This window comes from Nicrophorus vespilloides, unplaced genomic scaffold (assembly GCF_001412225.1).
Source record: "Nicrophorus vespilloides isolate i.1.1-1 unplaced genomic scaffold, Nicve_v1.0, whole genome shotgun sequence".
In the NCBI taxonomy this organism is placed as follows: domain Eukaryota; kingdom Metazoa; phylum Arthropoda; class Insecta; order Coleoptera; family Silphidae; genus Nicrophorus; species Nicrophorus vespilloides.
In genome coordinates, this window is record NW_017100060.1 from 22,908 (window position 1) to 50,886 (window position 27,979).

The 27,979-nt window shown below is 32.6% G+C and overlaps 1 protein-coding gene across 1 annotated transcript; it reads left to right on the top strand.

Moving 5' to 3' along the window:
• Positions 1–279: 279 nt before the first annotated feature.
• LOC108566779 (Ca(2+)/calmodulin-responsive adenylate cyclase-like) lies at positions 280–27,901 on the top strand (the record flags this gene model as incomplete). The annotated part of the gene is made up of 20 exons (XM_017926821.1): positions 280–429; positions 769–887; positions 2,282–2,393; positions 5,997–6,283; positions 6,402–6,546; positions 9,527–9,688; positions 15,616–15,621; positions 19,243–19,317; positions 19,793–19,894; positions 21,375–21,560; positions 21,680–21,958; positions 22,015–22,283; positions 22,345–22,585; positions 22,857–23,238; positions 23,303–23,623; positions 24,230–26,060; positions 26,600–26,732; positions 26,806–26,823; positions 26,884–27,118; positions 27,183–27,901. Coding segments are annotated over 20 exons (5,388 nt in total), but the record flags the coding sequence as incomplete, so codon positions are not given.
• Positions 27,902–27,979: the final 78 nt, after the last annotated feature.

Consider the following 27,979-nt stretch of genomic DNA (forward strand, 5'->3'; position numbering starts at 1 on the left):
ACTTATTGCAACTGAAATACGAATTTTTTACTAAGGTTTTTTTCCAATTTACTAAATATTTATATGATAATATTGTCACAAGTTACTTGGCAAGTACTTTACTTAAAATATACAACAACGTGTGGTTTTGTAGTGTTCTACTCATTTCGTCTCTTATTCATATGACATTACTTATACAAGTTACTTGGCAAGTAGCTTAATTACTACTCAGATGCCAATTTACCTATATGTTGCTACATAACCTATATTTTAAACCCTACAACGTTTGTTTCTTTTCAGATTACGGCCAACGTGATTGTATTCATCTGCGTTAACACCGTGGGCATCTTCATGCACAATTTAATGGAGCACGCCCAGAGGAAAGCCTTCCTGGACACGAGGAACTGCATCGCCGCCCGCCTCGAAATGGAAGACGAGAACGAAAAACTGGTAAAGCCCAAAAGCATCCTCTCCCCGTTACATAATTCATAATCCCGGCAACGTTTCCTTTCTGGTTATTTACCCAACCCTGCATATATTTACTACACCATAAAATTATCCATCTCCTCGCTTCGTACCATTACCTCATCCGCAAGCGAAATTACCAAAGTTTTCCCTTATTATTTTATATATATATTATGCATTTAACTACCCTCAACTTTCCGCACAACTATTCATAGTCAACACATGCAAAGCGAAATTAAAATACAGCCGCAACATTTTTCAGTTCATTAATTCACAGAATTTTATTTTTCATCATACTTTACGTTTTTTTTTTTCTTTTCGCAGGAGAGGCTGTTGCTGTCTGTACTGCCTCAACACGTCGCCATGGAAATGAAAAACGACATTATATCACCGGTAGAGGGACAGTTCCATAAAATTTACATACAGAAACACGAGAATGTCAGGTGAGTTTAACACAGTTCAACTTAATAATTTAAACCCACTGTATATATTTACTTTAGAAATTACTGAAATGAAATAAAAACAACATTTTTTTTCGTTTATTTCGTGACCTTTTGCACTTAATATGGGTATTAACTTCTGTACAATTGATTTTTTTTCGCAAGTCTGGAGAAAAATTCAATTTATTTTCAACTTTTCTCGTTTTTTTTGGACTACAATCTCGAAATTAAAACCAGATTTTTCTCATGGTATAAACTTCCGGATTTTCGTTATCAGCGAACGTTCAAACGCAGCCCTGTTTAATCCCTTAGAAAGATTAACGTAAAAAAAAAATCTAACAGGAAAAGCGCACGAAAAGAGATAAGCGTTTCGTATTGATTTCATATTTGTGTCATATAAACGAAACGTAATCAATTACTCTAAAATATATATAATTTTGTTGCTAATTATCTGATTTTGAATTATTTTATTTACAAATTTTTATTGGATTATCTTTTTGGTTATAGACCGAAGTTATTCTGTAACATATATTGTTAGTACTTATCTGTTAACTCAAATTTAACGCTTTGGGACGGAGGGCGTATATATCCGCCCTATTTTTTTTACTTAGTAAATTTTACAAAGCCAGTGTGCAGTCATCGAATATTAGTTCTAAACTAGTTTTTTTCAGACAGTTTTGCGAAAAATCTTTACCCTAATTATCTGATTTTAAATTATTTTATTTACAATTTTTTATTGGATTATCTTTTTTGTTATAGAGCGAAGTTATTCTGTAACGTATATTGTTAATACTTTTCTATTAACTCAAATGTAACGCTTTGGGACGGAGGGCGTATAAATCCGCCCTATCCTTTACTTAGTAAATATTACAAAGCCAGTGTGCAGTCATCGAATCTTAGTCTTTTTCAGACAGTTTTGTGAAAAATCTTCATCCGCGAAGAGTTAAAATTATTAAATGATATTAAATTCTCTTGATTAACTTTGCTGAATGTGTAATCAAGAAGTTGTAAACTTCTGTAGAAAATGAGGTCGTTAGACCCGGTTTTCTGTAACTCATGTTTGATGTAATTACACTTAATGCTCTCCAGTGGAAACATTTTCGGATCGATAAGCATTTGTATCAAAGCACAAACCCGCGAAAGTTGTTTTTTTTTTGCTTCATTTAATTCTCTCCGTTGAAGAAACAACATTCGCGACATTTAATTGCATTTCAGGATTAGCAGCTTTTAATTACGTAGTCTTTCTCGTCCCATCTGTGCGAGTAGTAAAGTTTAATTGCTTCGACAATGAAGACATTTATTACCATCAAAGTGTAAATATTTACACACGAAATTTTTTTAAAACTTACGCATCAGATAAATTTATTTCAATTTGCAACACCATCTGCTTGTTCCAGTATATTATTTGCGGATATCGTCGGATTTACTGTTCTCGCCTCCCAATGCACAGCCCAGGAACTGGTGCGACTTCTGAACGAGCTTTTTGGTAGATTTGATCAACTTGCAAACGTAAGTATTTCTCTACAAATTGTATTTTATTATTCATGTAATAGATCAGGTCTATAGAGTTTTCTCCCAAAGTTTAGTATAAACTTAATATTATTAACACTTAACACTTTAAAATATTGAATGATTTTGTTGTTAAACTTTATTTTATAAAGTATTGTTTGATGTTGCTCACAATTACGTGTTTTCTTTCTTTCCTCGAAGTTTTCGAGCTTTTAAAGGTTGATTTGTTATAAAAAAAAAAGTGAAGTGAACAAACGTGTTCGATTTGAAACAAAGCTAGTCACGTCTTCGTTCAAATATTTACTTATTTATAAAATTGAATCGGATATTTCTTATATAACAAGAATTGCGCAAATAAATAAAACGCTTTGACCCAAAGCGAGACGTGAACGAAACGATAGAAATAAATATCGGATAAATAAAATGCGCGTTTTATATATGGGGAAAAATTCGATTTATCTCTTTGCGCGCGTTTTACTAAAGCCCAAATTGGACCACTTCAATTCCATTCAATACATTTTTTTTTCAATAATTCCATTATAAAAATATATATATGTTTTGCAAACATTTTTACGTAAAGCTTAATGTTACAAAACAGTTTTTACAGCTGCATGAAAAAAATGTGTTCCATTATGTATGTGTGTTTTTTTATTTCAATGAAAGCTTTTGATGTGGGAATGGTAATAATTTTTTTAAGCGAAGTGTAATTTCGTCGTGTTTCGGTTTATATCTAACTACAATAATAGCTGAAGAGTGTTGTGTATGTTTTTATGAAAGAAAACAGCATTACATAATTCAGACCGCATTTCCCTTTTGGGCCCTTATCTATTGTGCTATGAGTGTTTGCTTAAAAGCCCCATATTTGTACGGTGACGTGCGTATTTATTCGGTCAACCAAAGCCTAATACCTACCAAATATTGAACCAATTATTCCTATTTTCAACGTAAACATTTTTATTGATATGATTTTTTTTTCGGATGTTTAAATATGACGATAATATCATTAAATGTTATGTTATACTAATGTTTTTGTATTAACTACTATTTATGGGTCAAAATGACCCGTCTATTCTTATAATTTAACATTATTAAAAACTGAATAAATTTTATTGATCAAAACAGTCTGGACAATATTTTTTGAGCAAGGATCAAGGAATCATTTATTTTCAATTGCATAACTATTGTATTTTCCATTTCCCATTGGTTTACCTTTAAATTATAAAAATATTGAACAAATTATAATTCGTTTTTCATTGTTTTTTAGTTTATTTTATTGTTTAATTTTAATTCGACAATATTTTTTCGTTAATTTTCAATGAATTATTTTTAATAACATCACATAGTTTTTGCATTCTATTTGTATTTGTTTTATAGAAATTAATTGGATTTTTTTTTATGCACGATCGCAATGATTTCACGTGCGTTTGCGTTACGTTACGTTGACAATGATTTGTTTGAACGACAAAAGAAGCTTTGCGAATGGCATGTTCAATGGATCGAAAACGCATGCAAAACCAACCCCCCATCATCATCATCATAATCGAACTGGCAGAAAGAAAATTCTGCGGTTGGAGTTGGATGGAATTCTGATCCGATTGATTTTGTTGTATTGTATAGAGAAAGAAACGTAGGTCGTTCTGAAACAATGACGATTCGATTTTGTATAGAGTTTTACGAGCGAAAATATTTCGAAGAGTGAGTTAATTGAATTTCATGCTACCTTCACACGACGAATGAATATGTTGCATTCAATTTCGATTGTCGCGGAAATCCATCATTGTTGTGTCAATCAATTAATTAAGTAAATTAAAGATATCTACTGAATACATAACTTGAATATATTTAACTACAATTACTTTGTTATTAATGACGTTTAAAACGTACTTTGTTATTATTGAGTAAAAAACAATCAATTTCGTTAATTTTTACCCCATTTAATATAGATCTTTCGATCATTTCATAATTATTCTTTACTATATCAAAAAATTACTTTATAGTCAGTTTAAAATGTCACTGTGACTGTACATTATTATCTACTTAATACTTTATTACTTTGTAATCCGGTAAAAATTAACAAAATCAATCATATTTTTACTCAATGACGTTTGATTTTGACATTTTAAACGCCATTAGTTATAATGCAAAATCGTTAATTTTTACCCCATTTAGTATAGATATTTCAATAATTTCATAATTACAAATTATTAATAAATACTTTTTCAATAAATTACTTTATAGTAATATCAGTATAACTGTGTATTATAATATCTACTAAATACATTATTTGAAAATAATTTTAATTAATTACTTTGTCATTAATGACGTTTAAAATGTCAAAACGAAACGTCATTGAGTAAAAATCAATTAATTTCGTTAATTTTTAACGTATTTAGTATAATCATTTCATAATTATTAATTATTTTTTATTACTTTTTCAATAAATTACTTTATAATAATATCAGTGTGACTGTACAATGTTATATCTACTGAATACATTATTTGTTTTTATTTACATAAATTTATTTTTCATTAGTGACGTTTAAAATGTCAAAACTAAACGTCAATGGGTAAAAATCAATCATTTTCGTTAATTTTTATTGAATTTATTATAGATCTTTCAATCATTTCATAATTATTAATTATTTTTTATTATTTTCAATAAATTACTTTATAGTAATATCAGTGTGACTGTACAATGTTATATCTACTGAATATATTATTTGAAAATATTTTTAATTAATTACTTTGTCATTAATGACGTTTAAAATGTCAAAACCAAACGTCATTGAGTAAAAATCAATCATTTTCGTTAATTTTTATTGAATTTATTATAGATCTTTCAATCATTTCATAATTATTTTTTATTACACTTTCAATAAATTACTTTATAGTAATGTCAGTGTGACTGTACATTATATCTACTGAATACATTATTTGTTTATATTTAAATAAATTTATTTGTCATTAGTGACGTTTAAAATGTCAAAACTAAACGTCAATGAGTAAAAATCAATCAATTTCGTTAATTTTTACCGCATTTATTATAGATCTTTCAATCATTTCATAATTATTAATTATTTTTGATTACACTTTCAATAAATTACTTTATAGTAATGTCAGTGTGACTGTACATTATATCTACTGAAAAAAATATTTGTTTTTATTTAAATAAATTTATTTGTCATTAATGACGTTTTAAATGTCAAAACCAAACGTCAATGAGTAAAAATCAAGAAGTTTCTTTATTTTTTACCCTATTTAGTATTGATGTTTCAATCATTTCAATCATTAATTACTTTTGTCTTTGAAAAATGTCTTCTACAGCTAAAAGAGAAATCCTCCAAATGACAAATGGAAGAATTCATACTATTGACAGATGACCTTCAAAACAATCACAACGCTATCTCTTTATGAAAACCGAAATTACTTTCTTGCCAAACCATTATTTTCTTCTTTAATAAGTTAATCTAACTAGACGTTATTTTGGAGCATGTTCTTTAAGAAGATATGGAACTTTGATGTTAACAATTATAACAGAATAAGACGTCGAATAAAAGAAGTTCTCGATGTCTAAGCTAATTCACTATTGTCGATCTTCAACAGGATAATCACTGTTTGCGGATCAAGATCCTCGGGGACTGCTACTACTGCGTTTCCGGGCTGCCGGAGCCGAGATCGGATCATGCCCATTGCACCGTAGAAATGGGCCTGGACATGATCGATGCGATCGCGAGCGTCGTGGAAGCCACCGATGTCCAGCTGAACATGAGGGTGGGAATACATTCGGGACGAGTGCTGTGCGGTGTCCTGGGGCTCAGGAAGTGGCAGTACGACGTCTGGTCCAACGATGTCACCTTGGCCAACAACATGGAAGCCGGTGGTGAACCAGGGTAAGAACATTTGAATCCAATGTAAAGGATTAACAGTCTACTTGTTGTCGAAATCGAAATCCCGACAGTATCAAAATCTTACATGTTTGTGACGTTTCCACTGTTTCTGCGGTTTCAGGAGGGTGCACATCACCCAGGCCACCCTCGATTATTTGGGAGGCGAATACGAGGTGGATGCAGGAATGGGTGCGAGCAGGAACCAATACCTGCGCGACCATTGCGTAACCACTTATTTCATTGTGCCGCCGCCGCGACGCAGAAAGGTATTTAACACTAATTCCACGTTTAACTTACAAAACCAGGGAACTAACCGCCAGAGCTTAAAACACGTCTATTGCAGAAGTTGATGAGAGTTTGCGATGCGCAAAAAGCAAAGGGAATGTTTGAGTGCATGCAAGATGTTTCCGAAATTGCTTATTCTTTAAGAAAACGTGCGTTAAACTTATTGGTTCGAAGAGCTCATTTTAAATCTGAGAGCCCTAGAAAAGCTGTCAATTCCCTTCGTGTTTTTTTCCCTTTTCCTTTTGTCAACTTCTTCGTTTTGAAGGATCTAATCTCCGCAAGAGATTGGATTACTGCCGCAGCATGAGCGGTCGGTGAAAGCCCTTTCGACTTTGGATGCAGATTTCACTTTGATTTGTGTGCCGACGGCCACTTCAATATTAGAAAGCCGCAGCACTTCATTTACAAAATACACCAACATTATATACTTGAAACCAAATTTATCTTGCAAAAACAAATCCATTAAATCATTCATAGCAATTTACTGTAATTTACAAGACATTAATTTTGAAAAATCTAGTTTAATACAATCTTTTTTTATTAGTAAGAAAGGAAACGTTTTGCATGCACTCATTAATTCTTCTCATTTAGAAATTTTATTAAACTAAGATTACATTAAAATCAAAATAACCGGATATGCGTTCCCTTTTTTCTTGTCCATCCAAATTCAAGGATTTTCTTTCGATAATTGCCAATTACTGTTGCATAACGTTTATTTGGCTTCGATCCAATCGCGTCCGTTCCCAAATTACAACGGGAAAACCAAATGAAACGGACGATATACATTAATTACATCGAGAATTTGATTGATTCAATCAAATTAATTATTTTTAGCTCTTGTTTGTTTGTTTGTTTTTTTTTTATTATTGTTATATGTTGTGATGTGATGTCGCTTCTCCGTTCCTCTTCGATGTTTACCTTTTGTTGTTTTTGTTTGTTTCAACTGTTTGGATGTGTTTTTGTTTCCGATTGTTTGTTTGTCGTTTACAGATGTGTAATTTACAAAAAAAAAAATTGATCATTCGATACTCTCATACTTTAACACAGTTTAAGAAAATTAACAAAATCGTTTCATTTTTCATTATATTTTTTCTGTTTGGTAAAACATAGTGCAAATATCATATTGTTGTTTGTTTTGTATTGTTTTTTTTTTGAAGCATTTCGATATATAAATCAAAATTTATTTCCACAGTTACGAAATAATAATTATTTGGCTCATCGGGTATACTTCTGTAGCCAATGCGATGTTAAATTTTTAAGTGCATCATAAAAATATTTATAATTTTTGTAAATTTAAGACTTTTTAAACATTGTAGTTTTTATCCATAATATTTGTAGTTTTTTTTTTCAATATTATTTGTAGTTTTACTGATAATTTGCTTCAAAAGCTTAATTATTTCTAAATTGAACAATTAAATAAATATCAATTATTTATAGCTTTCAATTATAATAAATAAATTGCAAAACATAAAAATTAAATTAAAAAATATGTTAAGATTTTTAACTGAATTGAATACTTCTTAATATTCTTCAATAATTTGTTCTTAAGCATATAAAATGAATTAATATTAATAATCGGATCATTTTGACCCATACTGGTTAAGTTTAATTAATTTATATATTAATATTTACGTAAATTAATTAAACTTAATCCAAATGGGTCAAAATGACCCGATAATTACATATTAATATAATTGAACAATTGTTTACAACAAACACAGATTAGTTCTTATTATTTAATGAATTTAAGATCATTTACAACTGATTTTATTGCTCAAAACAGTCAAATTAGAACAATCAAATTACAATAGAATACGAATGAGAACAAACATCAGGTGGGTCAATCTGACCCATCCGTAGTACTTAAGGGTTAAATATAATTTCATAATTTAGTTGCTGTATCATTTTTTTTTTATTTTTCTTAATAATTTGCAACAAGTTTAACAAGTCTTAAATAAATGAATATATCCGAATGCTTACACTTGATGATGCCACATAGAAAAAGATAAATACTCTAATGAATATACATATTTTTTGTTACTTTTCAATGATTTTTCTATAACGTTTCAAAAATTAACTTTTGTTAGAATCACAAATTTAAAAAAATACTCATACCAAAGTGTGTTAACAATTGTATTTTACTTGAAAGAAAACAAATGCATTAAATAATTATTTATTTATAAAACTCGAAGTTTACTCTATTAGAAATATACATAAAAGTTAATTTTTCTATTACATTTTTCAAATTAATTAATTATTTATTTATTCATAAAACTTTCAACAAGTAAAAGTAGAATTTTTTATTATATCTTTTCAATTTAACAAATTTTCAACATACTTTGTTAATTTCACAATTTTTATTGTATACATGCGAAAGTTATTTTTTCTATTATATTTTCAAATCAAATAATTGTTTATTAGTAACATTTACAACAATAGAATTAATTAAAAGTACAATTTTATTTTTTTTTCAATTACAATTTTTTTTAATTTACTTTATAAAACAGTTAGCTTTTAGATCAGCAGACCAAACAGTAAAGTTTATTATTAATTCGCGTTTTGTAACTTAGATTTAACAAAAATTCTAATGTATCCATTTTTTAGCAAGAATCTTGAGTTATTTCATTATATAATATTTGTGGAAACAAAGACTTGGTAATTTTATATTTGCATTTTTTGTATTACAATGTGTATTCTATTTGTTTCAATTAGTTTGTAGTATTTATCTGTTTCTATGTTGGCATCATCTCCTTTTCGATCTCTGATTACCAGTATCTTCATTCTATGTATGAATATGTAATTTGCACACGCACGTAAATTGGGATCGTGTAGTATTTTGGTAGTGCTCATGATCTTCACTATACGCACGTACCTTCCGTATCCCCTTTTTTGTGACTAACCTGCATACCCCGGCCTTCCCCGGCGGATCTCTTCCAGCCACTGTTGTTCAACACGCTGCAGGTTCGATCGGCCCTCGGCGCGGCACAGAGGAGGAAGCTGAGCTTCAAGAACGTCTCCAACGTGGTCGTACAACTGCTCCACTCCATCAAGTACTCAATGGAGGTTCCATTCAGCAACATGGCTCTACAACCGAACGACATCAAAAACTCGAACGCTCGAAAGGTAAGACACTCAATTTGATTTTACTACAACAACTCATTTCATTCATCAAATCCATCGTATTCAGGATAAAGAAAAAAACGTAGAGTAAATGGAAGTTAATTTGCGAATGGTCAAAAGTATAAAAAGATGATATTAATAGTTTTTTGGCTGCGCGAAGACAAATTTGAAACATTCATTCTTCTACAGTTATTAATTACTTACTATATTTCTTTTATTGGACTATGAATTATAACAGAAATAGTTAAGTTAATAATTATTTTCGGTTTTAAAAAATAGATTGAAGGACTTCTGTCAATGTGTTTTCCTTTTGTCATTTGAAAGATGTCACTTTTAGCTTTAGCTATCAATTTAGTGAGATTACAAAAGGTGTTGGGTATAATTTGAGCCAAAACGATCAATTCAGATGTTTACTATCAAAAACTAATGAATCTAGAGGTAGCAATCAAAGAAAATGGACAAAATCATGTTCCACCAAAACTATGCAAATCCTCACAAATCTTTGGTAACTTGTGGAAAATTATTGGAGCACCATCAGATTACCATTTATTTCGAAGTTTGCAAAACTCTTCGAATGGTAAAACCTTGATGACCTAAAATCGCACTTGATTCAGATTTTTGCTGATAAAGACCAGAAGTTTTATAAGGACGAAATCATGAAGTTGTCAGAAAGATGGCAAAAAGTCATCGGACAAAATGGAATGGAATATATTAAAGCTCATTCTTTGTATACAAAAAAGAGTTTATTTCACACTAAAAAACTATAATTTCTTTATACTTTCTAATGAAATCATTCTTCTACAGATATTAATTACTTACTATAGTGCTTCTATTTGACAATGAATTATAACAGAAAGAGCTCGTAATAGTTATTTTCTGTTTTATAAAATAGATGGCGTTACGTTTATTATGAAGGACTTCTGTCATAGTTTTTTTCTTTTGTCATTTGAAAGATGTCACTTTTAGCTTTATCTATCAATTTAGTGAGATTTCAAAGGTATTGTGTATAATTTGAGCTAAAACGATCAATTCAGATGTTTACTGTCAACAACTAATGAATCTAGAGGTAGCAATCAAAGAAAATGGCCAAAATAATGTTCCACCAAAACTATGCAAATCCTCACAAATCTTTGGTGACTCGTGGAAAATTATTGGAGATTAGTTAGGAAGTAATGTCGCATCCCGCATATAGAATTGACCATCAGATTACCATTTATTTCGAAGTTTATAAAACTCTTCAAATGGTAAAACCTTCACTAAGTATGATGACCTAAAATCGCACTTGATTCAGATTTTTGCTGTTAAAGACCTGAAGTTTTATGAGCACGAAATCATAAAGTTGCCGGAAATATGACAAAAGGTTAAATGGAAAATATATAATGGCTAAATGGAAAATATATAATTGATTAAAGTTCATTCTTTGTATACAAAAAGGAGCATATTTTACACTAAAAAACTGAAATTTCTTTCTACTTTCTAATGAAATTTTCAGTTACAATTATTTACAAAGGTCTTGTGTATAATTTTGAGCCAAAATGTTCAATTTTGATGTTTACTGTCAACAACTAATGAATCTAGAGGTAGCAATCAAAGAAAATGGCCAAAATTATGTTCTACCAAAACTATGCAAATCCTCACAAATCTTTGGTAACTCCTGGAAAATTATTGGAGCTTAGTTAGGAAGTAATGTTCATCCCGCATATAGCCTTGACTATCAGATTACCATTTATTTCGAATAATTATATAAAACGTGAAGAAGGAAGAATTATAGAAAAATCGCCATATCTCAATTAATAATTAAAGTAATGTAACAAATGTTACATGAAAATAAGCGTAATGTTATAATAAAGTTTTTTTTATAGATTTTTAGTAATTTTGTAAATTTAAATGAAGTAGAAATGTTTTTACAAAAAATCGTCAATAATTGGAAGAAATTTGTTACTCAACTTTCACAATTTATTACAAAATAAGAGTAAATAGCACAAACTTTGAAGTAGGTTCATTGGAAACGTTATAGTTTTTTCTTTCATTTGCATATTCAATGATTAAAATAATTTGCGTAATTATCGAATAATTAAATAAAACGTAAAGAAGAAAGAATTATATAAAAATCGCCATATCTAAATTAATAATTAACGTAATGTAACAAATGTTACATGAAAATAAGCGCAATATAAATAAGTTTTTTTTATAAACTTTGATTAATTTTGTATTTTTAGAAATTTAAATAAGGTAGAAATATTTTACAAATCTCTTTAAATGGTAAAACCTTCACTAAGTATGATGACCTAAAATCGCACTTGATTCAGATTTTTGCTGAGAAAGACCAGAAGTTTTATGAGCACTAAATTATGAAGTTGTCAAAAAGATGGCAAAAGGTCATCGGACAAAATGGAAAATATATAATTGATTAAAGTTCATTCTTTGTATACAAAAAAAGAGTTTTATTTTACACTAAAAAACTGAAATTTATTTCTACTTTCTAATTACAATTATTTCAAATTAAACGAAACGACCATTCGCTTATTACTTACCATAAACTCCTTTCCATCAATCTACGTTTCGCATACATTTCTTTAAGAACAATACTTTTATCATTTAATATATATTTATTGTTATTTGTTTTGTTCAGTGCATTGAATATTTTTATGTCTGTGTGATGATGCACTTTCGATGAGCACCGTATTGATACATATGTTTTATTAAATGGTTTAGATTTTTTTTATTTGATGGCACAAATCTACGGAATGTTACGTGAATCTTGTTGTTTCTTTAGTTTGTCAGGTTTTCTTTTATTATATACCACTTTCCTCTCCAAGCACAAATATTACAAGATGCGCCAAGATCCTTCTTACATTATTTTTTTTCAGTCGCAACAAATTTTGTGATCTTACTATAAAATCATATGAATTAAAGCCTTGACAATGAAAACTGGTCAATTATGTGCATCTTTTATGCGAGTTTCTCATAGTTAGAGAAGCAATTTATTAATCATGTACTTTTATGTACGAAACACTTTTTTTTTTGTTTTGTTATATGGAAAATGGAATTTGCTTTATATATATTTCATTATTATACGATATTTACGTAAAATGATGTAATTCTGTTAATATACACTATTTATTTCAAATATATAAAACGTGATCCGTATAAAATCTGTTTCGGATTACTGTGATGATGGATTTTATTTCATAAGTGCTTTTCACTAATGGATTTGGAATGAAAAAAATAGGTTTATTTCATTTATTTTACTATATAAATAATTTTTTTTTTCGAAAATAAAATTGTGAAATATTCAGTTTTGTAGGCTTTATTTGCAAATCTGTTAATGCATTTAAGATTGAAAATTATAATAAATTCGATAATAATTGTAATATACCTCAAATAATTAAATAAAACGTGATGAAGGAAGAATTATAGAAAAATCGCCATATGTCAATTAATAATTCAAATAATGTAACAAATGTTACATGAAAATAAGCGTAATATAATAAAGTTTTTTTATAGAGTTTTAGTAATTTTGTAAATTTAAATGAAGTAGAAATATTTTTACAAAACATCGTCAATAATTGGAAGAAATTTGTTACTCAAGTTTCACAATTGATTAGGAAATTAGAGTAAATACCACAAACTTTGAAGTAGGTTCGTTAAAAAGGTTTATAGTTTTGTTTTTAATTTGCATATTCAATGATCAAAATAGTTTGCGTAGTTATCGAATAATTAAATATAACGTGAAGAAGAAAAAATTGCTATATTTTAATTAATAATTAACGTAATTTAACAATTGTTACATGAAAACAAGTGTAATATAATTGAGTTTTTATAGACTTTGATTAATTTTCTATTTTTGGAAATTTAAAGAAGGTAGAAATATATTTACAAAAAAAAATCGACAATAATTGGAAGAAATTTCTTACTCAACTTTGATAATTTATTACAAAATAAGAGTAAAAACCACAAACTTTGAAGTCGGTTCGTTGAAAATGTCATAGTTTTATCTTTAATTTTCATATACTATGATCAAAATAGTGTGCGTAGTTATAGATTAATTAAATGAAACGTGAAGAAGAAAGAATAAAAGAAAAATTGCAATATTTCAATTAATTATTACCGTAATTTAACAATTGTTACATGAAAAGAAGCGTAATATAATTAAGTTTTTATAGACTTTAAGCAATTTTGTTTTTTTGTAAATTTAAATAAAGTAAAAATATTTTTTACAAAGAATCGTTAATAATTGGAAGAAATTTGTTATTCAACTTTGATAATTATTATAAAATAAAGTTAAATAGTACAAACTTTGCAGTAGGTTCGTTGAAAACGTCATAGTTTTGTCTTTAATTTTCATATTCTATGATAAAATTAGTGTGTGTGGTTATAGAATAATTAAATAAAACGTGAAGAAGAAAAATTTAAAGCAAAATCGCCATATGTCAATGAATCATTAAAGTGATCTAACAAATATTGCACAAAATTTGTTACTCAACTTTGTTAATTTATTACAAAGTAAGGGTAAATACTACAAACTTTGCAGTAGGTTCGTTGGAAACGTTATAGTTTTGTCTTTAATTTGCACATTCTTTCATCTAATTAATATGCGTGATTATCGAGTAATTAAATAAATCACAAAACATCTAAAACTGACCATATTTCAGTAAATAAGAAAAACAATTATAAATTGTTGATATTTTTTTTATTATGTAATTATATCTTATATACAAATCTTTGATATATTTTGTAAAATTAATAAAAAAAATATGAGAATAATTGCAAACAAATATGTTGTTCAAATTTGACAATTTATTACAAGATAAGGGTAAATATCACAAATTTGGAAACGTCATAGTTTTATCTTTAATTTTCATATTCGATGATGTAATTTGTATATGTGGTTATTGAGTAATTAATTAAAACGTGACGATAGTACATATTTAAATTTGACAGCTTATATAACAAGAGTAGGTTAAAGAGAGTAGGCTTTTTGGAAACTTCAAAGTTTTGTGTAAGTTTTTAATAATCGATGATAAAGTTAAGAATTAAAACAAAAGCAATTAACAGATATGTCAAATTTGATATTTTTTTGACACTTTCATATAATGATTAGGTGCCGAAAGTTGCATCTAAAATAAATAATTATGTTATTAAATTAAAGTAATTAAAATATAGTAATTATAATAACATAATTTTACCATAATTAACTACAAAAACACTAAACAAAGAGTATGGTTTTCACCTGGGGACTGGATGGTCAAAGAGGCAATCCCGACGTATGAATTATGCAACCGATGGAAGGTCGTGCCCTCTGGTAACCGCGATTACCAGCAAATTGATGCGAAGCATTTGTTATTCCAAATCCAATTAAAACGGTCGCGTTAATAATGAAATTTCGGCGAAAATTTAAAGCAAATTCCGCATATAACGAATTAAACGTAAACCCTAACTAAGTACATATTCATATAAATATATGTAAATGTTTGATTTAATTTCAATATGCATTGATTACTGTGCACTTTTTGTTTGTTCCCTGGCGAAACGAAACAATGCGCAGCGCAAATTGGAATGAAATTGTTTTCATTGAAAAGCCCCGACGTTTTTGGAATGAAAGCATGAATATTAAATTATGTTTAGTTTTGTGGAATTAATTCCGGTACATTATTTGTATGACCCATTTGCTCTCTCTCTCTCTCACACACAAACCGTGTCTCGCTCATGCACACTCACTTGTTCGCATCGTTCTTTCTCTGCTTAGCGTTTACATAGACGCAGCAGCAAGCAGCACTCGATGTCGTTTCGGTGTTAAACATTTAATATAAGCTTGATCAATCTCTCTCTCACTCACTCTCTTCGTCTTACATCTATCATCTTATGTAACAATAATAGTACACGAGTGTTATGTTGATGTTGTCTGCATGATCGTTGTGTTGTTTTAGGATGTGGTAAGTGTTGTTGACTTCAGTTACAAACTCTACACCATCAAATACCAACCACCACCACCTACTACTACTACTACTGCTGTTACTACTGCAACAACTAAATCAAATTCCAAAAGAAAAGACAACTCTGTGCACACTACTCTCTTCTATATTTCTTGCATATCTCTCTCTCATCCCTAAACTTATCCCTTTAACTTTTAACGATTCCAATGCTCGGGACAGCGAGTAATGAAACCGCCGGAAGGAAGAACTTTTCTTTCCCAGGAAACCGCGACCCATTTTTATTTGATAACTTCCACAAGTTATCCTCTCATCTCAGAAACGTTAAACGAATCCACAGTTTAAGTTCCTTCCGATGTTTCCTTCAGCTATTTCTAAAATAAATAGTTCACCAATCAATCTATTTATAAATATAAATAATTAAAAATAAACACAATTTTTCTCAAACTAATATTAAATTCAATTTTTCGAAAATGTAATTATAAATTAATATTTTCAAATGTACTGATCTTGTTTAAATCTATTTTCAAATCAAAGTAATTCAAGCACCCTTAATTATTAATGCATCACGAAATGACAGCTGTCACCTTGTGTCAAAACGAGAAACTGGTGAAATGATCAGCACAAGTACAAATAAATATGTTGTGTCGCGAAATGACAGATGTCAACTTTTGTCAAAACGAGAAACTGATGAAATGTTCAGCACAACTACAAATAAATATGTTGTGTAGCGAAATGACAGATGTCACCTTGTGTCAAAACGAGAAACTGGTAAAATGCTCAGCACAACTTCAAATAAATATGTTATGTCGCGAAATGACAGCTGTCACCTTGTGTCAAAACGAGAAACTAGTGAAATAATCAGCACAACTTCAAATAAATATGTTGTGTCGCGAAATGACAGATGTCACCTTGTGTCAAATCGAGAAACTGATGAAATGCTCAGCACAACTTCAAATAAATATGTTGTGTCGCGAAATGACAGCTGTCACCTTATGTCAACTGGTGAAATACTTTTATCAATTGTACAACTACAAACAAATATGATGAGTTTTGCGGCAAATAGGTTGAGAAACTCTCGATTAATTGTAGAAAAATCAACAAAAACCCGGCGGATCCACCATTTATTTAAATTGATTGGTAACCTATTTATATAACCTACCCCTCTCTTCGCCTATATATTTTTTCTTGGTATCTTGAGAAGTAATTGTTGATCGAAAATAGTAGAAGATGTACATTTGGTAAGTGCAAGTTTTAGAGCAAGGTAATTTCATATTCGAATTTTCATCAAATCCATGCCACCCAACGCTATTTACTAACTAGTTTTATAGTGATCCATCATTTGTTTTTCTCTAATTTTTAATCTAATCTAATTAAATAAAAAAAAATAACTTTTACACAATGAAAAATATTAGTGTATTTATTCAATTGAATCTATTCTCTTTATCTGCATTGCATTGGATTGGAAAATTATTGTTGGTGGATTTACATAAGCCGCAGAGGACCAGAAATAATTAACAACAATAACCATCGGTATTGTACGTAATATCCAATTTCAGCGTTCGTTTTGTAACGAAAGGGAAACAAAAACATGCGTTGTTGTTGCGCCTAAAATGAATGAAAAAAATGCAAATTTCGTTTGGGACGTGTGCATTCCGCTCGTTCGATTGTTCACTACAAAATTTGCAGATGTAATTGCCCGACTACAAAGATCAAAATAAACTCGGCAAAAAGGTAAAAAAATCGATATCAAAAAAACAAAAACGAAACAAATGTGGACAATGATTGTCCTGTTGCGCGTTTTAATTAAAAAAAAAAACTTACATTTCAATTTTATATTTTCTATAACCGCAAAACAATACTTTTATTTGGTTTCAATAACAGAAAATTATTAAAAAAAATATGTATATTCAACTTTGATAATTTATTATAAGATAATTATAATCGTTATAGTTTCGTCTTTAATTTGCTTATTTTACGATCTAGTTAGTGGTTATAGAGTAATTAAATAAAACGTAATACATTAAAAATTCGCATTGTTTCATTACAATTTTGTACAAAATATTATTATCAAAGGAAATGCAATTATCATGTAATCTGAAAAATAAAAATTTTGTATTAAAAAATATCAATATCAAAACTTTGATATTTTATTATAATAATATGGTAAATTCCAATACAAATTTGGAAATGGAATAATTGGAAAAATATTTTTAAAAAAGTACTTTTTTGTTGTTTACAATATTGGTGGTAATTTGTTTTATTTTTATTGTGACAATGATGGTTTTCGTATGTAAATTCGCTGGTAATGCTTTAAGAATGCAGATGTAAAGATAGACACGTGAGTCAAATCCGGTTCATTTGATTCTCTTATATTCTCTAACAAGAGCAGTGATTCATATTCGGTGTGTGATTCATTTGAGAATACGTATAATATAAATACATTTCTGATAAACTGCTAGAAATTCTATCTTTTCACAGTTTAACCTATATATGTGACATGTCAATCGTGATGATGTCATACGTCAATCTTCATATCAAACGTCATTTAAAACTTAATGTCAAACGTCATATTCAATATAATATAAATATAGCAGAAAAATTGCTTGTAATTTCTATCTTTTTACAGTTTAACCTATATATGTGACATGTCAATCGTGATGATGTCATACGTCAATCTTCATATCAAACGTCATTTAAAACGTAATGTCAAACGTCTTATTCAATATAATATAAATACAGCAGATAAACTGCTTATACGTTCTATCTTTTCACAATTTAACCTATATATGTGACATATGTCAAATTAAATACCGAACAAAACGGATGTCATACGTCAATCTTCATATCAAAAGTCATATCCAACATCATGTCAAACGTCATATTCAATATAATATAAATACAGCAGATAAACTGCTTGTAATTTCTATCTTTTCATAGTTTAACTTATATATGTGACATGTGTCAATCTTCATATCAAACGACATATTCAATATAATATAAATACAGCAGATAAACTGCTTGTAATTTCTATCTTTTCACAGTTTAACCTATATATGGACATGTGTCAAATTAAATACCAAACGAAACGAATGTCATACGTCAATCTTCATATCAAACGTCATATCCAACATCATGTCAAACGTCATATCAAACATCATGGCAAACGTCATGTCAAAAGACATGTCAAACGTCATATCAAATGTTAGAGTTCAATTATAGATGATAAATGTTATTTTAATAGATTAAAGACAAGTTATTTGTCTAGTTTTTTTTGTTTTCTACTAATAATTAATAACATCGTTAATAGATTTTCTTTCAATTAAGTTTTACGTTGGGTGGTCTATTGGATTTGCATCTCAAGCTTGTATCTATTTAACCAATGGATTGACCGCTACACACACCATCAATGTTTAGAAACACACGAGTTAATGCATCATTTCCTCCCCTCTATCAATTCTCTATCTATATATATATAGTTTGTATCTCTCTTATTATTTATTTGTTTTAATTACGTAATTTTTTTAATAGTTATAGTTTTTTTTTCTTTGTTGTCTTTCTCCACATATATTTATTACGTAATCTGGATTTTCTTGCGGCTCGGTGTAACTTTTTGGCTTGTAGGTGTTAGACCTGCAGAGAGCCCTGCACGCGGAGCCCTCCACTTGCGAGCAGTCTTTACAACCAGCCGACACCAAAGTGAGTTTCATCCCACAAAAAAAAAATTAAATTTAAAAAAAAAAATCAACAACAAAATCAGAATTTATTAAAGAACCAGAACAAAAAAAAAAAATTAAAGTCAAATTATTTGTGTTTGTTTTAAGCTAATAACAATAATAACAATTCTATACAGAATTAGAAAGCTTTTATCTTTCTGTGTCTCTCTTTTCGCTTCTCTTCTTTCATTTACTTACACCTACACGTATTATATCTACACTGGCTTCAGTATAATTGTAAAGAATTAATTTAAAAAAAATAGTAATAATAATTACATACACCGAAAGTATTTCTGACGCGAACTTTTTCTCTCACCTTTTGTTACTTTTTTTTCATTTATTTAGTCTTTCTCTTACTTTCACTCTCACTCTCTGTAATTCTCTCTATCTCTTTCTCTATCCACTTTCAATTTGATTGGTAATATAAAAAGTCCATTTGTGCAAGTGTCGATTTGTAGGTGATAGAAATAAGACAAGCGTTCCGAGCGGAGAACGTTCCTAGTTGTTCTGCGACGAACGAACAACCAGCTCCAACTTTAGTAGACACGGTGGTGGTCGAAGTGAGTGCTAATTTTCCAATGAAATCATTACGTACGAAAACAAAAAAAAAACACAAAAATACAGAGTTCCACGAACACTATATTTTTCTTGTTTCCGTTACTTACTTAATTCTATTGTTGAAAAGAGCTGACGAACTTTTCTAATTTTTTTTGTTACTCGTTTTAAGTACTGTTTTTTTTTAATTATTGCTGTGTTTTGAAATTAAAACTAAAAAAGACAAAAAAATCGTACATCTTAATACGTTTTATCAATTATAAAAATGTATTAAGATTTACTTTCTTTTAAATCTTATTTACAAACGCACCTTTCTTGGCTTTAACGCACAATTTGTTTCATGCACTAATCCAGTTAAGATTAATTAGAGATGCAAATATTCAATTATAAAATTACCCGGCGCATCCACAGAAAATATCCTAATTTGGGTTGAATAAACCTCATCGAAGTGACTTAAATCATTTAAAACGTCAAAATGACAGTTATTGCTAACGTAAAACCGAAACTATAGCAAGTAACCATGGTAACAATAACTCTTGTTTCTAACTTTCAATTGTTTTCTTAGGAACAGTTGTATCTATTGAGGTTAAACGTGTAACGTCAAATTAAAGAAAATCATTGTTATCACAAGTTACCATGGATACAATAACTCTTGATAATAGGATTATCAAGTAACGTTACAAATTGATTATGATACTGCGTCTCTATTTAAAAGTTTTGGATGTGCAAAATAATTTATTTCGTAATTTTTTCTCAAAAAAAATTTAAATGTTAATGTATTTAAATTTAATCTGTGCTTGCGTTTATTACAATTATTATTCATATAGTTTAGTTTTTTTTTTGTTTTTTTTTTTTATGTGTGCGCCGCTTCGGCAAGCCTGGAACGTGTGCGCTTCCTGTCTGATAACCATGTTTCCATTTCCGTGAACCCGGAAGAGTTCGTTCCCGGAAACGGAAACGCGCCTCCATCTCGTTTCACGTACACACACTAACTGATTTTTTTTTTCAAAATCTTTGTTTTATCTTTGTTTGTAAACTAATATAAATATAGGAAAGAGGACCGTTTCTTGATTGTTCTCATTCATCGCTCAATCAATGATTTAGTGCTATTAGAACTAAACAATAAGGAAGAAGTTCATTCATTATTTGTGTTTCGGAATGGTTTTACAACTAGAATCGATCTAGGACATCTAGTGTTGAATTATTATTTTTTATTTAAATAGAAGGCTTTATGAATTTATTTACAAAAAAAAAATGCAGGCATTGGAAGGTTTATCTAAAAGGAATTATGTGAAAAAGATTTGTGCTTATTTTTAAATTTTGATTTTTTTTTTCTTTGACTTAATTAATTACTGTTTCTTCTTTTTTTTTGTGTTTTGGTAATACTGCCCATAGGGAATTGTTTTATTTTTGTTGGTATTAATTCGCTTTTACGCTTTGGTTTCTCTTTGTTTTCTCCTCCTCTCGCCTGTTTCTGTGATCCAGAACAAGGTAACGGAAAAGTTCAAGAGGCCCTTCAAGAAGCGACATTCCAGCGTTTACCATCAACCGTCGAACAGGGTGAACAAGTATCTGGCGCAGGCGATCGAAGCCCGAAGCGTGGACCGGGAGAAGTCCAACCATGTGAATCTTCTGACGCTCTGCTTCAAGGACAGCTCCAAGGAGAATCAGGTTTCTTGATCGAAAGATCTAAGCCTTTGTTTTGCCAAGTCAGATTACTTCACTTGGTGGAATTTAGGCTTTAATTTATCTTGTGGGAAGTAGTATTAATATATTTGTTTTTATTTTAGTATCACGATGATGTGGATGTCGGTTACAGTTCCTCACTGGCGTGCGCTTTAGCCCTATTGATGTTGTTAGGAGCGCTTCAAGCGGCTGTGTTACCACGAACTATAATCCTTCTGCTGTTATTCTTGACCGCCTTCGTCTGGATTTCCGTGGTTTTGATGCTCTTGCTTGCTGTTAGACTTCGACTCATCCTATGGGATATCTCGCAGAGCTTCGTTCTCAGGTTGGCCATCACCGTTTTCACGATAGTCCTCGTGTACACCGTGGCCCAAGTCAATGTGGTAATTTGCTTAATTATTATAAACAAATAGCAAGTATTAAGTCCAACTTTTAACAGTTCACTTGCCGCTCCGATATACCGTGCATTATTCACTCGACGAACAACATAACGCTTGATGGTGGTACTACGGAACGTGATCACAGGGCTTGTCCTCTACCGCAGTACATCGTCTTATCCTGCGCTTTGGGTTATTTAGCTGTAGCTTTATTCCTGCGGTTACCAATACTTCTGAAGTCTTCGCTGCTCATAATCATGTCCACGGTTTACATACTGTTAATCGAGTTGTCGCACATCGATCTTTTCATGTGTTACGATCTGCGGGTCAAGTGAGTTCAAGCACAAAGCTTCTGTAGTGTTTCGTATTTATTTCTGTGTTCGTATTCGCAGCTCGATTATTCCGGCTCATGTGTTGAGCGTGGTGCAGGTACTGATGTTCGTTTTGGCTGTCCTCTTGCACGGAAGACAAGTGGAATGGACTGCTCGATTGGATTTCCTCTGGCAGATCCAGGCCAACGAGGAGAAGCGCGAGATGGACGCTCTGCAGCACTCCAACAAGAGGATCCTCTTCAACTTGCTGCCGGCCCACGTGGCCACCCACTTCCTCGACAACCAATTCAGAAATAACATGGTACGTTTCGCATGACCGCATCGTGTAGCCTTTTATGTCTTCTCTATCACGTTGTTTGTACTTTATATTTATTTAAGTTATACTATTTAGCGAACGCACTCTTCTCTCTGTCGTTGACCGCAATTTAGAAAAGCACTCTCTTCGTATTTGTATCTATATATATATTATATCTTTCAACTTTTTTCTTTCGTCACTGCGAGATTGATGTTGTTGGATGTGTCATAAAAGGCTGCAGGCGTTAAGAATTCATCCCATGAACATTCTATTACAGAATACTCTATCGCAGGAACTCTATCACCAGAGTTATTCGAGAGTAGGTGTAGTGTTCGCGTCTATTACGAATTACCACGAGTTTTATACGGAACTCGATGGTAACAATCAGGGCGTCGAATGTCTCAGGCTTCTGAACGAGATCATAGCAGATTTCGATGATCTCCTAAGCGAGGAACGTTTCAAGGCCATCGATAAGATCAAAACCGTCGGATCTACGTATATGGCCGCAGTCGGTTTGATGCCGGATCTAAGAATCCTGGATGACGATGAGAGCACCGCAGGAATTCATCTTAGCACTTTGGTAGAGTTTGTCTTCGCGATGCGCGATCGTTTGCTCAACATCAACGAGAACAGCTACAACAACTTTATGCTACGCGTAGGTCAGTATTAAAGTAATATTAACATTTCGAACATATTGTACTGATATTTTTTGGCATCTTCAAGGTATTAACATCGGTCCAGTCGTTGCTGGAGTTATAGGAGCGAGGAAACCTCAGTACGACATCTGGGGCAACACTGTGAACGTGGCCAGTCGCATGGACTCCACCGGTCTTCCGAACCATACGCAGGTAACCGAAGAGGTCTTCCAAGTCCTGAAGACATATCCTTACGAGTTCCAATGTCGCGGTAAGGTCAAGGTTAAGGGCAAAGGAGATATGACCACGTACTTCCTCATCGACCGTAAACAACCGGGCACGTTACGCGTCGAAGAGCTGAACAACTTCCGGAGCGGAACGAACGGCACGCCAAATCCGAATCCGATCGGTGAGTTGACCTCTAACGTCTGCACATTGCAATTTCATTGGTCGTTTCTTTTATTTTGATTTATTCCAGACACCACAGTTTTCGGTTAGACTTTCAAAACAAAACAAAAAAAAAACAATACAAAACAAAATATATATACAGTCACAACAGAAATATATTTATATAATATAGTTTATTTATTTTATTTTGCACTTTTTTTTCTAGTAAGTAATATTTCAAGTACACTCGTATAAACAAATTAGTTTAGTCTATTTTTGCATAGTTTAGAGCTGTTTTTCGTTTCTTCTCCCTTTTTATTTTCATTGTTTTGTTTGTGTTCCTCGCATTCTCATCTCGGACTTTCTCATGTGTCTAAATCGTTTCTCCAAATACTACAGTACTAACCGAAATTTGTGTTTAATTGATTTATAGTTTTTTTTTAAGCTTTTAATTAATTACATTATCTTCAAGGTTGTGCGAATGATTCCTAATTGCGTTACTAATATGTATTTTTAATTATTTGTGGTTCATTCGCTCAACTTTGGGGTTTTTAATTGCAGTCAAACTTTTGTAATGTATGATGCGATGTGTTTTTTTTTATGATTATGTTGGAACGTTTTGTTTTAGCTGTGAATAATATGTATGGGGGTGTACCGACTCCTCTGGCTCTTCTCCATGGTGATAATAGCGGTGGAAGGAAGGTGTTGCAGAGCAGAGCCAGTTCCAGGGAGGAGAGCGGCATCAGGATTGCGATGAGATTGCCACCGCTGCGGGAGACGTGCCATAGGGAAATGATGAATATCGGGTGCGAAAACGAACCCCTCCTTCCGGTGCCCTGTAAATCGAATAGGATTGTGAAAAAGCATGAGGAGACGATCGTCACCACTTCGGCGGTGGCGGCGGCGGCGGCTGCGACGACAACCACGGCGGCGGCTGTTGCACCACCTCTGCCTCCGCACAAGATGCTGTACCCACGGCAGATTGACATGAAGTACACGCCGCCGTGGCCACGCGGTCCGCCGAACCCATACTCATCCCTGAACTCTCAACTCCCTAGGATCGTAGATAATGTGAATAAACCTTATTTGAAACCTCTACCAAAGCCACCAGGCAAAGAGTCTCCAAGTAGACATCGCAAGAACCTCTCAGCCACCAGCATCCAGTTGACCCATAGTTCTAATGTCGCGCCCCCGAAACCCCCGACCCCAGAAAGAACGCCCGAGATGCGCAGCAAACTGCAAACCAGGCACAACCCTCTGCCGCATAGGCACAGTCCTCTGAGGACGAGGAGTCCTCACCACAGCAGACACAGCCCTCTGCATAGACATTACTCTGATGAGAGCTTAGGCGGCATGTATCCTCCGAGCGCTCCTCAAAGGATTCACAGCTCTGCCGATGAGATAAGCTCTCTGAACCATTCACCAAGCATCAGCAGTTCTGATGAAAGCTACAGTCGGACGACGGACGCCGACGCTTCTCCCTGTGTATCCCCGCCTCTCCCCGTAACCGACGCCCAGCTGTTCATCTTCCCATCCGATGTCCAAGTGAATCCCTGCTCATCACCTGAAACATCTCCGCGCGCCTCTTTAGACTACATCCCACCCAACTGCTCTCTCCGCAACAACTCGACAGACAGAAACGGAAAACGCAACAATTTACCACCTGGAGCCGTGCTAGCGATTGCAGGCACCTGCAACACGGTGGACTCATCGATAGTTACGAGTCCACCAGTTTTGGATGGCGACGAGAGTTGCAAGGGCGAAAGCTGCGCTAGCTTCGAATTCCTCACGAGACCCGGAAAGAAACCCAACTGCCTGATCCGCCAAAACACCGCGAACGGTGTAGCCATCAAGAAGCAGAAGAGCTTAGAGAAGCGACCCAGGAACGACAGCGATTCCATACTCGAGTGCAACAAGATGTCGGCGATTTGCAAACGCTCGCCCAGCTTCAAGGAAGCCGAAGAGATGCGCGACTTCCTCAACGACGAGATGAATAAGTACGCAAGCAGCGAGAAGAGCTCCAAAAAGGATGGTTGCTGCCAAACGGACAAGAAGGATATAAGGAGACTGCGATCCTCGCCCAACGGTCGCGACAAACTTTCGCCCAACTTGAAGTTGAACAACACCGAAGAGATCGGTCCGTTCGAGCGCGAGATTCAGAAGCTCCTGGACGAGCAGAATCTGCTCCAGAATATCCCGCCGAAGCTGGAGATCACGCAAACGAGCAAAGACATTTGCTTGGAACCGTTAGTAAGGTATAACAACAACCATCAGGTTGGACTAGCTGCGATACAAGCGCTGGCGTTGGGATTGCGGGTTAACCCCACGGGGAGCGTAACCTTACAGTGCATGACCACCCCTTCTATAGTAAGCAGCAAGGAGGGATCGCTAAAAAGGGGGCCTTCGCCACCCGGACCTTCACAGAGCTGTAAACTGCAAAAAGTTTCACCTCTCGACAGGTATATTATTACCAGTAACATAGCATCACAAAACTCAAAATTCAAATCTAACAACAAAAAAAAAACTAAAGAAAACACCTAACACTTTCTCTTAACCAATCAATAATGTGTATGTACAAGAGACTACTAATATTCGTAGCGGTGCATGATGGTTTATGTTTCAATCGGAAAAGTCATTTACGAGCTTCTGATCTAACACGCTATTAACAAATTATTAAAACATTGATTATTATACTCCATGCTGCTTGCTAGAGCACATCACGCTTGCATAGTTCGTAGCTAATCCATCTCATTGTAATGAACCGAAAATTTAATTAACAATTAATTAATACTAAAACCAGGTAAACCCAACTTGATACTTTATATTCCATACAAAGCGATGTCTTCGGCGAAATTAATTACACAACCTTAACACACACGCCGACGACAACGCTTCGAACATTCTTAATCATCCATTCATTCCATTCAAAGCTATATACCTATGATTTTCTAATACATATAAAATAATATTTGTTTATTGATTGCTGAAAATCTAACAGAAGTCCGAATCAAAAGACTGACGAAGAAATGGATGGCGAATGCGAGGATTGCGTTATGCTGGAACCAAGGTTGGACGATGACACGGACATCGAAAGCTTCGAAAGGGCGGAAAGGCTCATGGAAGAGGAACATGTAAATAATTCTTTTTTTATATATATCTATTTTAACTCTTGATTAATGGTAAACGATTTTGTGGTTACTGCAGCCTATTGATAAGGAATTGGTAAAGAGTTAACTTTCTACTTAATTTGATGGTAAATTAATATTATTGGTTGGTTTATAGGAGGAAGAGGTGAAAAGGTTGCTCGAGGAAAAGGTACAGGAAAAGTTGAGGAATTTGGAATTGGACAGGCAGCTCGGGCCGGCGGAGGTGAGCCAATCGGAATGGAGCGAAGATGAGGAAGGCGGAGCTTCGGAACCGCTCCTCAACGATCGCGAATCCACTGGATACACGACGGATGATCCAGCTCTGGAGAACATCTCGATGTTAAACGAAACGGGTTTAACGGATGCTGAAGGTATTTAATACACTTTTTTTTTTCAATGATTGGTTATTTATTGATTGATTTTTTTTTGTTTTAGGTGCGTTGAGTGACGTGAATTCTGCTTACAATGACCACAACCACGAGGGCGACATGGACGACAACACGAGCATGTCCTCGAGGGCTTCGTCGCGCATCTTCGACTCCGATGCGATGATGTCCCTCGACTCCCTAAGTGCCCTTTACGATTCCGAATACGACAACTGTTACCGCACCGACGACGACCTCAACGCGATGCCCGACCTGGACAGACTGAACTACTTCTCGGGGCCGGCGAACGAAGTGCATCTAGCCAACATCAGGTCGATGAGCGAGAGCATAACGAGGAATTTCGGTCAGCCGCGCAGCGAGACGGACCCGGACAGCGACGTTTGAACACATATCCCTTGTACATCACTTGTCCTCAACCAAGGACATTGATTACATTCGATTACCATATATTAGAATGCAGTTCCGATTACCGTTTTGCGTTTCCTGAAAGCACAGAAACCATATAGTTTCACTCTCCACCCCTTTTCATCAAAAAAAAAATGAAAAATGTAACTATTTGCGTGCAATACTTTAATTAAGCGAAAGATTTTTTTTATTAGTGCAAATAATATTATGATTAAAGCAGCCTTAATACATCTTTTTGGAGGACGTCATTAACGATTTGGTTTCTATGGGAACAAGAAACTTTCAGTAGTTTGCTGCTTCGTCGGACGTTGAATCCATTTGTTTTTATTTTATTATTTAAACTAAACTAAATAAGAAGGTATAAATATATATATAAAAAAAAGTTAGATTTTTTAATTGTATTATATTATATATATATATGAAGAAAATTAAAATACTTAG